General features: G+C 42.3%; 1 protein-coding gene across 2 annotated transcripts in view; it reads left to right on the forward strand.

Annotated features, from left to right (window-relative positions):
- The first annotated feature begins 5,375 nt into the window (after positions 1-5,375).
- Positions 5,376-17,713, forward strand: part of PHACTR3 (phosphatase and actin regulator 3) — a 100,244-nt gene continuing 87,906 nt past the window's right edge. For both annotated transcript variants that reach the window (XM_033074759.2, XM_033074760.2), the window contains exon 1: positions 5,376-5,643. In XM_033074759.2, coding sequence (XP_032930650.1) covers positions 5,541-5,643 — 103 coding nt within the window. In that variant the 5' untranslated portion in view covers positions 5,376-5,540. The remainder of the gene's footprint in view (positions 5,644-17,713) is intronic.

Below are 17,713 nucleotides of genomic sequence, written 5' to 3' on the forward strand. Positions count from 1 at the left end.
ATTTTGTCCTGCAACTCTACATCAAAGACTCGTCAGCTCTCACCTAATTAGCACAGAGCACCACTTTTCCTTTCCACTTCTGCTGACAACTGAATGATCTTCACTGTTCAAATTAATTTGAAAAATGTATACGTCAAAATTATTCCAGATTTGGCAACAGAATGAGATCTGAATCAGAATGTACTGTCTAAATGCAATGCATAATAAGAAAAAATGACATCTCTGATCGGGCTACAAGTTAGCCAGGCTTATTTCTGAGGCAAAAATGAGCTGCATTGCTTTTAAAATACAAAGACTTGCAAAGCATAAGCAAATCAGAGGTTCTTCTTTGTCAGAGGCATTTTATTTCCAAATGGAATTTAAGTGTTCCATATAGTTATTTTAAAAGTCTGGGATCTTATGCTGTATTCTTTTATATTTACAACCAAGACCAGTTTCTTGGAACAATTTCTGCTGCCCTGAATTGTGGATCCTGCAGGACTGATGTTACAAATGGAACAAGAAACAATTCACTGGGTTGTCTGTATTAATCCATAGAGCTTGCAGGGTCTCAGTTACACCAAAAATGGCTTTCAGAGCTCCCACATATCTGCAGGTTTTTGGTAGTTGTGGGTATTTGAGATTATGGAATAATTTGAGGATGGAAGTGAGAATAAGGAACTTCCAGCCATGTGCCTTCTTAAGAACACAGATATTGTGTGCAAAAAAAAAGATATTCTGTATACAAGAATATTAACTCCCCAAAATGTGGGAAGGAAGGAGGTTTAGACCTGTAATGGAATTTATATGTACATCCGTTCTCCTCAGACATCCTGAGGTCTAAGAGGAACAGAAAACCAGAGAGGATAATGAGATTCATCCCTTCAAACTGGCACAAACAACATCTATGTGGCACATCACCTGGAAGCTCTATGGCTTGGACAGCACCTCAGGAGTCCTGCAGTGCTCCCCACAGAGCTGCCTTTCCCTGCTCCTCGTGCACAATCACAGAGCTCAGTGACCACAGCCTGCAGCTCTCTGCTGGCCTTGGCATGTTCACGAGTTCACTCCCCACACATGGGGCTGTTACTATTATAAGCTGCACAATTTAAAATAAAGTAGAGGTTGCTCTTCTCATCTTCACAGCACAGAAGGATGTGAGTAGAGCTGGGTGTCAGGGCAGGGAGCTGAGCTGAGGGTCCTCCTCCTTTATATTTTTCCCAGATTCTTTTCCTGTTCCTTCACCTGTAAAATGGGAGTGAGCAGTGGAGCTGTGCAGAAAAAGAAACATGAAAATCAGATGGGCCATTGCCAGAACAGCTCCTGAGTTCCAGAGATTCTCAATGTGCACAAGGCCCCCAATAAACAAGGCCCTGATGCTTATTCATTTTTTATTTGCTTTCTGTAGTAGTACCTTGGAGAAGACGTGTTTCAAGTCTTTGTACTTACAAAGTTGTGACTGCTGGGTGATATTTTATCTCTTCTTGGTGACAAGCATTTATGGTCTTGACAAACAAAGGCTCAAAATAGGCTCTGTGTCCTCTTTACAAAGAAAGCATCTGAGGGGAAAAAACCCCCAACAAAGTAAATAGAGACAAGAGCTTTTTGAGCATGGGAATGCTCATCTCTGTTGTGGTGAGCACGCTGAGCTACAAGAAACTGGCATAAAAATCTCAAAAAAACTAGGTTAAGACTCACAAATGCTTTCTGTTTCTGCATCTAAGAAAACTGCTCCTAGCAAGGCTATTTGTGCCTTGGCCATCAGAATGATTTAAACATGAAAGCTGATACTGTCAATCCAAATGTACCCTGAATTCATTTTTCTAAATAACAACACAAAACCCCCACTTCAGTGATGCTCAGAGATCACATGTAGGCTTCAGATTAAGGAAAATGAGGTTGTTTAATATTCTGCTGATTCGAGAAAAACAGCACTGACATGACTCACTCCTTTTCTTTCTCCCCAGAGAATCATTCCTTTCTAACACAAGTTTGGATCTCTCTTTATATAACCAGCTCATACAACAGGCATCCAGTTGTCTGTCAGAAAGAAAACAAACTAATCAAATCATCCATACCATTTATATAGTTGCATTTAAAAAAAATTATCAAGGAAAGTCATGTCAAATGGATATGCATTGATTTGGCCATGGACTATGCATCAAAATAAATAAAATAAATAAAATTGTTTTCTCCTCGGTGTTCCTTGAGTGGATGTTTCATTTTAAGAAGTATTTTCCCACAACTGAATGTATGCCAATTGCAGATATATTTCCTATTAAGCTAGAAAATTTTTATCATAAATATAAAAGGCTAGAAATCCTCTGAGAGATAACTAAACAGATCAGATCATTGCACTTTCTGGGAAAATGCTGAAAACTTGTTTACCACAAGACTGCTATAGTGAGAAAATAAACCAAACAAAAGGAGAGTCATGTTTCTACTAATAGCCTTTCTGATCCTGCAAACAGTTTTGTTTGTGACACTTACAGAATCATATGGAGTAGTAAATAGAAACTTGTGGACAATTTTTCAGGTGCTTTGTACCCACAGGTAGAACTAGGTTTAGTTTCATTCCAATTTCATTCCAATTTCAGAGGGATTTACAAATCAATACACTTGGAATATATTAGTTAGTGCCTGCCTCCATCAGCTTCTGTTTGCTTCTGTGAAAAGGCTCCATTTCTTTGGGTGCTGGTCTTTCAACACAAAGACAAGACTTTGCCTCACATTTATTTTTCCCTCTCAAAGCCCTGCCCCAGAAGGAATGCAGAGCCTGCTTTAAGGTAAGGAAGTACAAAGTGCCATCATCACTCTGAAATTTGAAAGCAAAAAAGTAAAAGACATGCAGACAATCCTACTTTTAACACAAGAAACATTATTTAGCAACAAAAGTTTGAATAATTTAACACAAGTTGGGGTTTTTTTTGGTACCTGCTCTCCCAAAATGATGACTGTTCATTTTGGAAAGAACAAGGTCCAAGGGCAGCTCCATCAACAGCCACACCAGGGATTTATCCCAGACAGCCTCTTGATGCTTGGTTTGTCAGAGGTAAGAGAAAATGCTCTTTAACAAAGAGAAAACAACAAGGCAGATTCCAGCCCTGTTTGACTGCTCTGTACCAGATGATATTTTAAATCCAAAGGAATCCTGTGAAGTGTCCTCCACAGAGGCAACCAGTATGGGAGCTGGTTAAAAATACATCCTTTTGATTCTCTGTGCTTCTGTAGCTACTAAAGATGTCTTGGAGATATTTTCTTGGATTGAAAATATTTTAATATATTCCGTCTTATACAAATGCTCACATCTGATATGAAACTCCTCAACCCTACATTTTAAACATGAAATCAGTATCATTCTTCATCTCAGAAGGCAGCTATTGATTAGTGCAAACAGACTTTCACAGAATTCACTAGAAACCATCAGCATTTTCTAGCATGACCTAAAAGCTATATAGAGAAAAACCATTTAAAACTTGCTACTTCCTCTCCTTTTAGCACTAAAAATAGATTTGGCTCATTATCTCACTTGGCACCTTAATGTATTCCATGGCACGATGACACAGCTTAGATTAAACCTCCATGTGCTTCTTTTTCCTTAGGATCTACCTTACAGCAAGAAGGGAACCAGAGACTCTTTGGTATTTTACTTTAAACCCTTTTTTGGGTTCTATTCTCAGGACAATATTCCCACTTGCTGTTGGATGCAGCAGCTCACCCCAACAGCCACATTCAGGCCTCCCTCAAATGGAATCTTGGGTGAATTTTCTCATTGAGTTCCACCATTAAATCTTTGCCCACAGATGTTTTTCTTTCCCCCAAAGGTCAGTGAGTTAACCAACTCTCAGGGATATACAGCCCAAAAGTGATTCCCAAATCAGATGTATGCACAGTTAACTTTGAAATCCCTGCTGAAAGAAAAACTGCAAGTGCACATCTTAGTGTGATAGATGTGATAAATTTGGGTTGAATCCCCCCAAAACACAACGAAGACATAACCCCACACAACTGCTTTGTTTGCCCCTGCTTTCAGAAATGGCCAAACCCCATTTTCTTTATTGAAGAGTAGCAAAATGTTTTTATTTATGTAAAATCAGAGCCAGGCTCTTCTCAGTGGTGCCGAGTACCGAACAAGAGGCAGTGGTGAAAAACTGATGCTTAGGAAGCTCCATCTGAACATGAGGAAGAACTTCTTTGCTGTGCAGGTGAGACTGTGGAGTTTCCCGCCACTGGAAATACTCCAGAACCGTCTGGACACAATCCTGTGCCCTCTGCTCTGGGATGACCCTGCCTGAGCTGGGAAGTTGGACCAAACAACTCCACTGTGGTTCCTTCCAACCTGAACTTGTGCTTCTGCGTATGAAAAACTGCATTGATAGAAAATTTTCTAATACAAAGGTTCATCTCTAAAATTTTACAAACTCGCACCTGTCTCAAAACAGGAACTTGGTCAGCTGCATGTGTAACTATTGCTCTTGAGTCAGCCCAAGAAATCTTCTTGGAGGTGAGTGTATTCAGCATCAGTTCCATGCAAAGACAAAAGCAGAGTCTAAGGCAGATACGAGAAGAGAAACCCCAAGTGCTGACCGAGCATTCCACAGGACTTTACTGGGAGACTGATTAGAAAAGCATCCCTGTTTTTTACAGGAAAAAAAATCCATAAAAGTAGTGATTCCCTTTAAATTCCCAAACTAAGCTATTCAGCCGGAATCGGTGCATCGCGTTTCTGCAGGGTGGCGGCGAGTGCGGAGCGATCCCGCTCGTCCTGCCGAGGGAATCCCCGCGGGACACCCTCCCCTGCGGGACACCCTCCCCTGCGGGACATCCTCCCTGCCGGTCACCGTCCCCTGCAGCCCCGGGTGATGCGAGCAGCGGACACCGAGCCCGCGGCTGTCCCGGTGCCGGGGATCGCGCCGGTCCCTCCCGCGGGGCAAAGCACCCGGACGGGCGGGACCGGACACGCACCGGGACAGCCGCGGGGACACGGGCGGGACCGGACACGCACCGGGACAGCCGCGGGGACACGGGCAGGGTGGGGCGGTCCCTCCCCGCGGTCCGTGACGCGGCGGGCGGGGCGGGACCCCGCGCACCTGCGGAGCCCCCGCCTTTGTGCAGTGCAGGTGCGGCGCCCACCCCCCCCACTCCCCGCCGTGACGTCAGGCGGGCGCTCGCGGGGCACCATGGGAGAATCCCAATGTTTTCCGACGGATGCGCTCAGCAGCGCGGCGGCTTGAGGCGACTCCGGCAGCGGCGCTCGGGGGGCGTCCCGGGAGGGGGCGGCGGCGGCGGCGGGGGGCCGGGCTGGCGGCCCGCGCCCCGGCTCTTCCCCACCCCGCCAGGCGGGCATGGCCCACCCCCCTGAGGCGCCCGGAGCTGCCCCCTGAGCGCCCGGAGCCGGCGGAGCGCCGCGCCGCAGCCCTGCCGGGGAAGATGCTGCCGCGGCTGGTCCTGCCCGGCTGACGCCCCGCCGCACCCCCGTCCCCATTGTCCCCCGGCCGCCTCCGGCTCCATGAGCGCCTCCTCCTCCTCCCTCCTCCTCTGAGCTTCCCGCCCTCCACCTCATGGCTGCATCGGAAGAAGGGACCGGCTGCTTTCTCCCGCGAGCCAGGTCGCAGAGTGACCCCAGCATCCTGACCGACCCCGCGGGCCCCGGGGAGCGCCCAGGTAACGGCCCCGCTGTCGCCGCGGGCGGGCAGGAATCGGGAACACATTTCCCGCAGTAAGTGCCGGATGGTGCCTTGGCTGAGCTGCGAGCGGGGTTGGAGCGAGCGCGTCCCGCGGCTCTGGCCGGGCCGGGGTCCCCGGGGCCGCCGGCAGCGCTCCAGCCCCGCGCCCGCACAGCTCGGTCCCACTTCGGTGGGGAGGGGGAAAAGAGCGCTAATGAAGCAGGCTGTTTGCATGGGATCGCCATGGAGACAAGGGAAGCAGAGTCATAATTAAACGCTTTCTGCCCACAAGAAGGTAATTTTCGCTTCACAGGGAGAAGCGTAATCTCCTTGTGAAGTGTGGGCACAGAGGGTGGTGCTGAGGGGACGCAGCCCAAGCGTTCGTGTATAAATAGAATATTGTGATTAGATTTTTTTTTTTTTTTAACAATGGCTAATGGTGTTTTCAGCTTCACTTTGAGGAGTAATTCTAAATGTCTGTTGGTGGTGACTCAGTAATTTCAGATCGTCAGAATCTAAGCAGTGTTGAGACCTTTAGAAAAAAAAAAAAAAAAGAAACAAATAGCTACATCACTTTGATGTGATGTGATTGCACGGAAAGGCACAACAACAAGCTGGAAGCAAAGGGTAAGAGGCAGTTTACTCTCAGTTTCCCTGAATAGATGCTGGTCGCACAAGAGCTGTCAGGTTTCTTTTATGAGAAGAGAAGTAATCAAAACAGCGTAAAGACAATGAATGGGGTGTTGATCATCACTACCCACTACTGATTTCTAAGCCTAGAAACGGGTTTAGGTTTCGGGTCAGGCATTATCAGCCTGCAGGAGACAGTCCCTGGATGCAATTTCAGGTTGAACTTTGCTCCCCTTTCTCAAATTACTGAGTAAATAAAATATTCCAGGCTCTATTCACACACCTGCTATATTGCTTCCTTCCGAGCCAATGAACATATTAATATTTGTATCTAATTTAAGTTCTTCTGTTTATTTGCCTTATCAAGCATTTGTGAGCACATTGGTCTGGAGTGAAACACAAATTGAATTAAGGCGAACAGTGGATGGTTTATCCCTGATTACCAACTGTTCCGATACCCTAAGTGAAGGGAACAAAGGACTCTTCTAACATGAACTGCTCGACTCACTCCCAAAGGGGCAATCTTGGCTGAAAGAGGAATGTATGTTTGTGCCATTGCATTTCTGGAAGCAGGAGTGACTAATGAAAGGAAGGCGTGTGCTACCTCAGTTTTAATTCCTCTAGATTGTTTTCCGCTAATTAATTCTTTTGGCCTTTGTGAGATACACAACAAAGAAAGTACACAACATGTCCGACAAACAGACAAAGATATAAACGTTACTGTGCTTCTTGTTAGGAGGAGGAACTGTCAATGCCAAGGAGCATTTTTAATACTCCATCAGATAAACCAGTGTCCCACTGCATGGCAGAAGCTCTTCTAAAATGCAAGAGAAGGTGTCTTGTATGTATTCTGTTATTTGTGCAATATGTGGAGAGAAACAAAAGGTGTTAAATACATCTGGTTTTTGTCCAGGTAGGTATGAATAGTCAGTGGTAGGATTAGCATGTTTGGTAGATTTTCAGGTTTTAAATTTGTTCATCAAATAGTATTGAACATCTGTATGCTTCCAGATGATAATAAAATGAACCTAAATTGCTTAATTTAAATAAAATTTTACCCTACAGTGCTATGAGTAATCATTATGAGCAATTTCATACGTTTGACTACTTAAAAATCTGTAATACAATTTATATTATTTTAAGAATTATGAATGCTAGATGACATGATTGCAGTTTATCTTATTTTACTGTCCTGGAAAATAATTTTATCATTATCATTATACCAACATAATCATCTATGGACTCTTAAGTCAAAAGACAGCCTCAGGAGGAGGAAATGATGTGTCCAAAGTTTGTGTTTACATCCCAGCCCTGCTCGCAGACAAACCATGTAGAGAAGTGTGAACAATTAAGATTCTTCATTAATCTAAAAACTAAATTAATTTTATTAACATTTAAGTCATGTGTTTAAATTACAGACAAACAGACCAAAATTATACCAAAATACGGGTATCCCTACAAAAACCATTCCTACTTTAACCTGCCCTTTGAGTGATGCCATATCCCTACTGGAGATGCACTCTTGTTTTGGAGCAGTGTTTTGGCTCTGTGATGTGGTCAGGGATTGTTCTGCACCCACTCATTTGACTGTGCCTACTGAGGAAAGTATATTGAGGTAGGACATGTGGTAATAGATGGAGGCAGCCTAGACTCTCAAAAATTTCCTGGTGGATTTTTGGTTTAAAGACATATTTACATTCATCTTCTTGACCTGTACAATTTTACAGTATTTTTTTTTGTTTAGCCCAGTTTTATGCAGGAGGTTTCAGTGCTGAAGCTGAGAGTGTAGAGCTGGCAGCACAGAGACTTTCATGCATTTCCCAAAGGAAATCCTGTGATGCAATGCTTCATTTTCCTTTCCCTCCTGAAGCACCAGTTTAACCAGTAGAACTGACCCATCACAGCAGGATTTGAACCTCGTTGGCTGTCTCAGAATCTGCTCTCACTGGACCAAATCATCCCATTTTAGCTGACCCTGAGCAATGAGAACATCAGATCCAAGGAACTGGGGATGAGCATGCTGCAGATGGTCAGGGTTGGTTCACCTTCCCAGGGCTTCATTTTCATATTTTTGATGAACTATTGCTTGGGTGAAATGGCAAAGGGAGTTTCCCCATGTGAGAGCAGAGCTGAAGTTTGTTTCTTTGTGTGGGTTTTGTTGTGTTTTGTTCATTTTTAAAGAGGACTCTGTTTTCATCCAGCTAGAGCATGGAGTAGCTCAGTAACTGGCTGGTTCAAATAGCCTCAGACGCTGATTTTTGAGAAGTCCTGCACACTCACAGTCCTGACTAATGCCAGCAGAAGCTGCGATTACTCCAAGCCTTGAACAATAAAAGCTTCATGATAAAGCCTCTTATCTAGTGTGCTTTCCCTCACAAAGCAGTCACTGTAGAAATGAAAAGCTATTTTATAACCTTGATTTAGAAGAACTGTAATCTTTACAGACTACAGTGAATTTTATCACATATAAAAAAACTTACAAAATTACGACATGCCACTACAATCTTACAAATATTCCTAAAATAAGTCAGATAAAAAGGTGTTCAGTAAACTAGACTAGGGGCAGTTAATAGCTATTTATTCCAAAACAGAGATACAAATTCACTGATTTAGATCCTTCATGTGCAGCTTTAGTTAAACAGCAGCTCCTCACAGTGATCAGTAAAGACGTCACAGTCATGGTCTAAGCAGAAAAGATGGACTTTAGTTCAGGCTCTACTGACAAAAAGATGATTTCCTCCAGCATTTAAATGGTGCATAGAGGTCCTATTGGTAATGCAGAGAATACTGGAAATAGTATAAGAAAGATAAGAAGGAATGAGTGTTTCTTTGCTCTGATTGGATCAGTTATTTATTTTCTCCTCTGAGATAAAATCATGCATTTCAGCCTGTATTTAAGGGAACTATTTTATGGCCACTGAGCAGTATTTTATGAGAATTACTGTAGTACAACAAACACTGGGCTTCATGTTTGTGTCTGTTTAAGCTCACTGTCGCACTGAGGAGGATGTTCTTAGTTTAGGAAACACATCAAAATACTCATGTTTGCTCAACTACAGACTGTCTCTAGGCCAGGCTGTTGTTAAGAAAGTGAATTTCACATTCTTCATAGAATCATAGAATGGTTTGACTTGGAATGGCCCTTACAGATCATCTGGTTCCAGCTCCCTGCCACAGGCATGGGCACCTTCCTAACCTGATGAGATCAGCTTGCTCCAAACCCCATCCAACCTGGCATTGAACACTTCCAGGGGTGTCAAGAATATCCTTATCTTATATGTCTTTCCCCTCCTTCACCTTTCCAGATAAGGATCAAGAGAGAAAGGAGAGTCTAAAGAGAACAGATTTCAGTATCACCATCTAATTGAGAGACAGTTGCAAGAAGCCAAAATATTGCTCTCATTACATCGTTCCAGCAGTCACAGGGCAGAGGGAAGACTGACAGTCTCACTTGATTTGTAGCATAAAAGGGAGGGGTGCACAGACTGAAGAGGAACACACCATGTCAAAACTCTGTATTACTTGAGGAGATACAGACAACCATGACAATGTGTGAAAATGTCACCCCCCTCCCCCCCTTAATTTTGGGATAATCCATTTGAATTTGTATAAGTACACATTGATGCCATCACGTTTTGCTCTCTGTGCTGCTGCCTTTCCTTCCACACAATTAAAAAAGTCTTCAGGATGGGCATTACTGAGCTCTCCAGCAGTGGTGCACCATGTGTTCCTTGTCCTCCCCTGAAGGATCTGTATGGAGGCAAGGAGCTGTTGTAGTGCAGGCAGTGGTGTTAGATGTTGTTCACAGCTCTGTCATCATCATTTCTTACTGCCTGGTGAAGGGGGGCTCCTCAGCCTCTCCTCTGCTGTGGTTGTGCTTCAAGACCTGACAAGTCAAAGCTACTGCAGAGTAGCTGTTCCAGAGATACATGATTATGTCTTTGCCAGACACTAATTCCCTTTTTATTTCTGTTGATACCACGAGTAATCAGCAACACTGTGCTCTGAATTAACTCCAGGGGAGAACAACTGCATAAGACTTAAAAGATCCTCTATCCCTGTTTCTAGTTTTCATCATTGAAAAGTTCTGTAGCAGGCAGCATTCTTGTGAGTATTCTTCTAGGACGCTAAGAAAAGATACTGAGATGAGAATTGAAATGTTCCTTTTCCATCTTCTTTCTTTGGTGTGGTGGCTGGCCTGAAACACAGCAGATCCTCACAGGCAGTGTGAGGAAGGACATCAGCCACCCAAGGAATGGCCAGGGAAAGTTGGGATGCCATAAACAGCAGGTACAGGAATACTCTCTAACATGGCTTTTTCTTTCTTGTCTTCTCTTTTGAAGTGTAACCTCCCCTGGATGGACTGTGCCATTCCATACCTATCACTGTAATCTCTTAACATTTTTGGGCTGATTTAGCTGCTAAAGATTTTAATTGATCTCTGTTTCTGCTGTATTTGTTTCATGAACAGGATTGCTCAGTCTGAGTCCTGAGCAGTGAGCCATTGCAAAGCTGTGCTTTCCCCCTTAACCAGGACACTGGTCACTCAGGGATGTTGGAAGCCACTGGCAGGGGATGTTTGGGAACTGAAAAGCAGATTGAAAGTAAAGTGTGGTAGGTTTGGGTGCTGGCATGGAGCAAAGGGAAGGCAAAGACAAACAGGAATTCAGCTAGAGTGCACACAGACTGAATCTGCTCAAGTCATTTTCGCTGCAAATCTATTCATGCCAGGCCCATAATTCAGCAAATCTTATAAATGTGTGCTTAACTTCCAACATGTGCTTAAGATGGAAGGAAATGGATACAGAGGGAGGACAGAGAGATGCTGTGGGTGCCCTGCCTGTCAGCTGGGCTGCTGCTTCATCCTTCTGCAGTTGTTTAGAACACTGCAACTTAAATCAAGGACTTAAAGGCTCATCTGTGATGTCTTTAGTTGTTGCATGAATTTCCAAATTTGATCCTAATGCTTGAGCCAGGCCACCCATAAAAAGTTGTTTGGGGTTTTTTATTTTTTTCCTCCAGAAAGATTTTGGTTTCCATTTCATCTTTCTCTATCAACAAGGCTATTCTGTTAACAAGTTTGTTTTGCCTTCATTGTATTTCTTCTGAAACAGAACTTTACCAGATCTCCTACATCCTTTCCTTTATTAATTTATGGACAAAATTAGCCAACCAGTGTTTTTGCTCCAATTTTAACTGAACCCTATGTTTTATATAAATGAAACTCAGTGATATTCTCTCACTCAGAAGTTCCTATTCCTAGCCAAAGGGCTCCCTGCTGGAAGTTACTATTCCACATCTGATGGGGGCTGTACTGAAGAATAATTAGTAATGACTAGAAACAAGCAGGCTATTAGTTAATGTCCCATTTTCCTTTCCATTGAATTCCAAATTGAGTCCTATAACATTTCTCAAAACATTTGCTATTTGTGTGACTGTAGAGTTAGAGGATTTTTTCTGACATAGCACCTGAAAAATCATCACCATATTACCAAGTACTACAGTGGGAGTTACATTTTAAGAAATGGTCCACTGTGGTTTTAAGAAATCCTTTTTGTTTCTCATCAAATTCCCAATCCCTTCTTGGCCAGATCTAACTGGACCCCAAGTCCTTGTGATGCAGAGAAACTTCACTGGGAGCACAGAAGTCCCTTTTTTCTGTGTCCTGCAGCAGAGAATCTCCTTTCCCCAGCAGCCCTTGTCCCTGCCCATGACTCATCTCACACATGGCAGCTCAGCTCCAGCATTTTCCAGGAGGAGAGAATGATCTCTCCATCTCAGGAGAGGAGGATGGGCACAGTGTGCAAGGTGGGACTTCCTGGACGTGGATTCTCTTGCTCCAAATGCATAATTTTAGTCCTGCACATATAATTTGTGTCAGTGCTGGGGTATCATTACATTGCTGAACATGATGCACACTTAACACAAACTGCTTTTCTGCTTTTTGCTGTTGTCTGAGTATTTTACTTACTGATGCTCAGTTTGTTTTTTGGGAATCAAGAGGGAGCTGGGTGAAGTTATGTTTTAATGCTACTTTTGCAGAAATTAAATGAGGTCAGTTAATAAGTATGCTATTCATGCCAAGGGTAGGTTTTAGGCTTTTCCAGGGTTTGAGTGTTCCCAGTGTTTGGAGAGTTGTATTTAGCCAAACTTTAGTGTTCTGCAAAGGAAATAAAGAGCTTTAATGGGGGAAAAAGTGTTTTAAAGTTGTCTTTTCTTCTAAATCCCATGTTGGCAGGTAGTCTGAATATTGCTGAAAAGACACTTAAACTGTTAAAACCTCTTTATCCAAGAAGTGGAAATACTGATTATGCACCATCAAAACCTAGACTGGATTTATGAGAGTGAGGTCATCATATTGGAAATAGCTAGTGGTTTTTTATGTTTACCTTTGTCTCTTTAATTCAGGCTTTCTTTTAAAATAAAAGTAAATCCCAGATTTGATTGCATACCTTAAGAACTCAGACCTAATAACTTGTGCACACAAGTAGTTGCTTCTCTGTACAAATGAGAAACTCATGTCTGTTAAATAATAAATGATCTTCACACTTTAGCTATGAATGAAGGTGGTTTAAGATTATTCATTCAGTCAATGTTTGCACCACACTTTGAGAATGGAATGAGTTACATAATGCTGGGAGTTATGTTTATCTGGAAATCTAATTGTGTATTTTAATGAGTAGTTAAGTAACTGTTAATTCTTCCCAAAATCTTTAATTTGGGAACTCTCTTTCAAGACTGCCTGGGTTGTGCTATAATGAATAGGTTACACCATTCATTTATTTCTAACATGGGGATTTTAAACCAAATTTATGGCTTTGTATTTTTAAAATTTAATATGTGGAATTAATTGCCCTCGCTTTGCTAAGCCAGTCAAGTCTATAAATACCAAGAGTAAGTAAAACTGAATATGATACCTTGATTTTACTTTGAAATGTAGCCAGTTTGGATGCTAATACAATGGGCTCTTTGTGCCCATAAAATCCCATGCTTTTGTTTGAAATTCAAGTTGATTTATGACCTAACATATACACAATTCATACATGCCCCAGAGAGAACCTCATATAGCGACTTGACACAGGTCAATAGCTCCTTGCTTGAGTCTGCATAAATATTTCAGTAAGATGATCTGAATCAAAGAGGATCTTATCTTGCTTTCTGTAGAACAGTGATGTTCTGGGTCAGCAATGTGGACCTGTGGTTACAGCTGAAGGAAGGCTTGTCCTTATGCATAAAGCACTTCAGGATTGTCCATATAATGAAGAGACAGTTTGTGTGTTAATTTCCTTAATGTAATTTTTTTTTTTAACATCCTCGAACTGTTCAGCTGCTGCATAACCAGCAAGTGGACAGAGATCACTGCATCACATCAAACCAGTGAAACCTTCACTGTTTTCTGAGGGCTGCTCCATCCCTCAGGCCATGCAGTCTTCCCTGTGCCTTGTCCATATTGATCTGCTGGGAATGGCTGTCACTTTTCATTCAGCTCTCTCAGAACTCTGCATCTCATTTCTCACCAAGCCTTCACCAAGACTTGGGCTTTTATCCTTGAAAGAACATAAGAGATTCTGCACTGGGTCAGGGCTGAGGTGTGTTCAGCCTAGGACAGTGCTCTTGACAGGGGCTGGAAGCTGGGGACAGGCAGGGAGCAAAGGGAAGGGTGGCTGAAGGAACACACACATGAATTCCACATTAAACCATCAGGTCAGTCTCTTTGCTGCCTGCAAATGAGAGCCACAGGGGCTGATGCTTTAGGCAGGTTTGCTCAGCATCTCAAACCAGTCCTGCTGTCTCGGGGAGCTCAGACAGAACCTGGGTGGAATTCAGCCTCCAAGAGTTTCTTGACTCCTGCAAGTTCATTTGTAATTGTTCCATCATGAATGAGATGAATCTGTGTGGAATATGTAAATAGAGCGAACATGATAGTGTATGCAACACTGACTTAATTGGGTTTCTTTGAAGTTTATGCTTTGCAGATGGGACTTCTGTAATTTTTTAAGCTCCGCGTTAAGGATAGAAGAAAAAAGTGTTGTGGTTTTTTTTTTCAATTATAGCAGCTCTGTAGACTGGAGAGCAGCTTTCTGGGATTGCAGAGGTTTCAAGGAGAAAAACATCCTATTTTCAGATACAGCACTTCAACTTAACTTCATCTTAAATGTTTCCTTCCATGACAGCTGCTCATTTGACTTTGCTCCATGTTACAGTGCCTAGAAGGAGAGAGTATGTACTCACATTAGACTACCAACTATGCAGAGAAAGCTCTAGAAAAAAGAAATTGGAGTCTTGGACTCATACAAATTCTCTACCTGTCCAAGATAAGTTTTAAATGCCTTGCTTCTTGTTTAACTCAAGAAAATTAATGGAAAAATCAGAGCTGAGATAAACTGTGAGTGTCACTTCAGATTTCACAGGAGATACTGAACTGCAGAGAACTTAATAACACATCTTCCTGCAAGTGAGGAACATAAGTGAGCTCCTGCCACCTGGGAATCCCCTACATTTAGGAACACACCAGAGGTTCCTGAGAGAGTGCTATTTTACTGCAAACTCCTGATACCAATTGAGGATGGAATGGCGTGATACAAAACTGTGTATCCTCACTAAACCCTTGATTGTGTTTGATCTGTAGTGGGAGCAAATATCAGCCACTGCCTGAGGCCAGTCCTTGAACCCTTGCAGCAGTGGTGAACTTAACAGATGACATGATCAGATGTGGATTTTCTTAAGGCAAACATAGGGAATGTGAACTACAGCTGTCAAGATGGATAGCAGAGAGAGTTCTTAGTGTTATGGTGTACATTTACTGCTGCAATTCAGCCAGAAGAATAAACTGAAAGGAAGCCAAGTAAAAGATGATTTTGACATGTAGAACTACAAAGGAGCTTCCTTCAAAAAATCCAGAATATTTTGCATGGAGGAAATGTTTTAAGGAACCCTAACTAATAAAAATTTATCCTGTGTTTCTGTTAGTCCAAGGAGGTATCACTGAAGGCAACACAGGCTGGTCTGGAAGACTGGCATTCCTTCTGTCTCACTGGGTTGGTGCTTCCTTACATTCTCTTGTTCTCTGTGACAGGGTAGAGCTTGTTGCAATTCTTTTTACTTCTCAGCCTGTTTTCTCTACAGTTTTTTTGGCTTTTTTGCCATCCAGTCTGAGTTCATTCTGTAGCTGTCTCTTCTGCTTTAGCAAATCCAGCAGCTCCTGTTCACAGGCCTTTCTCCCAAATGATTCTTGTGGAAATAGAATGAGTGCTACTGCTGTAACAACAGAGAAGCCAACAAAGCCTGCCTCCCTCCAGATCCAGCATTTTCAGTCCTCAGTTTGATCTTAAACTGCTAAAAATCTCATTTGTGACTGAGGACTGAGAACTGAGATTGTCTCCTCTGCTGTCTAATGAAGAGTCAGACTGAGTGAATCCTCTTCCCTTCAGGGAAAAGAAACTATGGGAGCTTTGGTGTGGAACCAAACCTCTTCCTACAGGCAGCCTTTAGAGGGTCACTGGTGTCCTTTTCCATCAACTCCATCCTTCATTGAAGGTGCCAGTGAGCTCCAAAGTTATTGTGGGTGACAGGGAATGAAGGGGTTAAACCGCCCTTGTTTGTGAATGAAGAACCCAGGAGCAAAAAACCAAGAGAAGCTGTTTTCAGTAACTTGTTCCATTTATATTTTTCTCACTCTTGCTCTCACCACACAACTTCTAGGCTTTATTCCAACACATCAAGGGTCTCTAGTTCTACCAACCTTTTCTAAAAAAGCTGCACTATGACCTGGCACATTACTCATCTCTCTTATTTGTGAGGTGATATTTTATATAATCAGCCATTTGCGTCCCGCACCTGCAGAAAATCTATTCTGCTTTGCCTCCTGGAATTTAATATTTGTTGATTCACCTAGTTTTTTTAGGATTTTAGACATACTTTGCAATAACTTTTTAAAAAAACCCAACCTCTCCAAACCAAACACTTGGCACTGCCATGAGGTTACGAATTTCCAGATCATGATTTGCTTGGCTACTCTAATGAAATAATTACAAAAGAGTTAAGTTACTGAATATACTTTTAATGGCTTAGACATCATGAAATACCAGCAGAGAAATAAACCCAAACTTTTTAAATAGAAAGTATGGGATGGTGTTTTCACTCTATCCAAAAGGACACATCTCTCAGAACGAGGATACACTTAATAAATATTAAAAAATTTATTTTCTCATCCTATGAAAAGAAATGGAAAGCTAATTCTGGTGGGTTTAATTAATTAGGTTTTAATTCAAATTCCCTCTCAATCAATTCTCTTGCAATTTACCAGCAGAGCATTGCAGAAATCTTTTTTAGATCTTGGTAGCTGCTGTAAAGTTGTCTGGGAACAAAATCTACTTTTCACCAGGTTAATCTAAATGTACATATCCAAGTAGGGAAAAAGTGGCAGTAGCTTCAAAATTAACTTTCATTTTAAGTAGTTTGTTGAAGAAAAAGGAGAGCTTTGGATATTACGTCATGGTTTTTCAGAAATACTCATTTTTTAAACTTATTTTTCCTGCTTTACATTAATAATCTGATTTTTAACCAGATATTGTCTGTTAAAACAAAATCACAGAGACTTAGAAAGCTCTTTTCTGACAGAAAGGGACAAGACTAAGCATATCAGAGGCAACGGGAATCGTGCAGTTTAGAGATTTTGTTGTTATAGATCATAATATTCTCATAATACAAGAGAGATTACAGAAATATGGCATAGTCTTATTTTGTCTGACATTGTAAAGAAAGAAAGACTTAAAGGATTAGTCTTGGTAACTTAGCTGTTCCTTTGCAATGTATTGTGATATAATAGGAAATAATGCAGTGCAGATCGTGAACGTGAAATAAAGCCTCTGGTCAGAATCTCGTTAATGCCAGAAATGATTTAAACCCAGCCAACAGCCCCAGTTTTCTGTCCCAGAAATGACAACACAAGATGTGATGCCTCTTACTCTAATGCTGCATAAGAGCACATCATGCATGTGATTAAGATATGATTCAACACGACTAATTCCTCAAGATTCACTTCTCTTCATTGTTAGAAACCCAAGAACAGCACAGGAGAGCTGGGTTAGATTTTAGATGGAACCTGCTACTTTAACAAGGAGTCAAACTCCTTCCTTTTCCAGGGTCTGTGAGAGATGGGCCAGGGAGACAAATGTTTTTTTGACTCAAGTAAGCTAAGCACCTAATTTACACATTCATCGGACACAAAGCATCACTCACTGTGCTAACAAATCACCGTAATGAGGCGTTTGCACACCCACACACATTTATACTCGTGCTGTTGCTCAGCTTGCACCTGCAATGGTGGTGAATGGATGTGTAATTACATCTGGAGCTGTTGAAAGCAGAGCTACAGGCAAGGTCTCTATAGCTGGAGTAAGTGGCTGCCTCTTCGCTTCACTTTGCTGTGGTCGGCA

This window comes from Catharus ustulatus, chromosome 17 (assembly GCF_009819885.2).
Source record: "Catharus ustulatus isolate bCatUst1 chromosome 17, bCatUst1.pri.v2, whole genome shotgun sequence".
Taxonomy (NCBI): domain Eukaryota; kingdom Metazoa; phylum Chordata; class Aves; order Passeriformes; family Turdidae; genus Catharus; species Catharus ustulatus.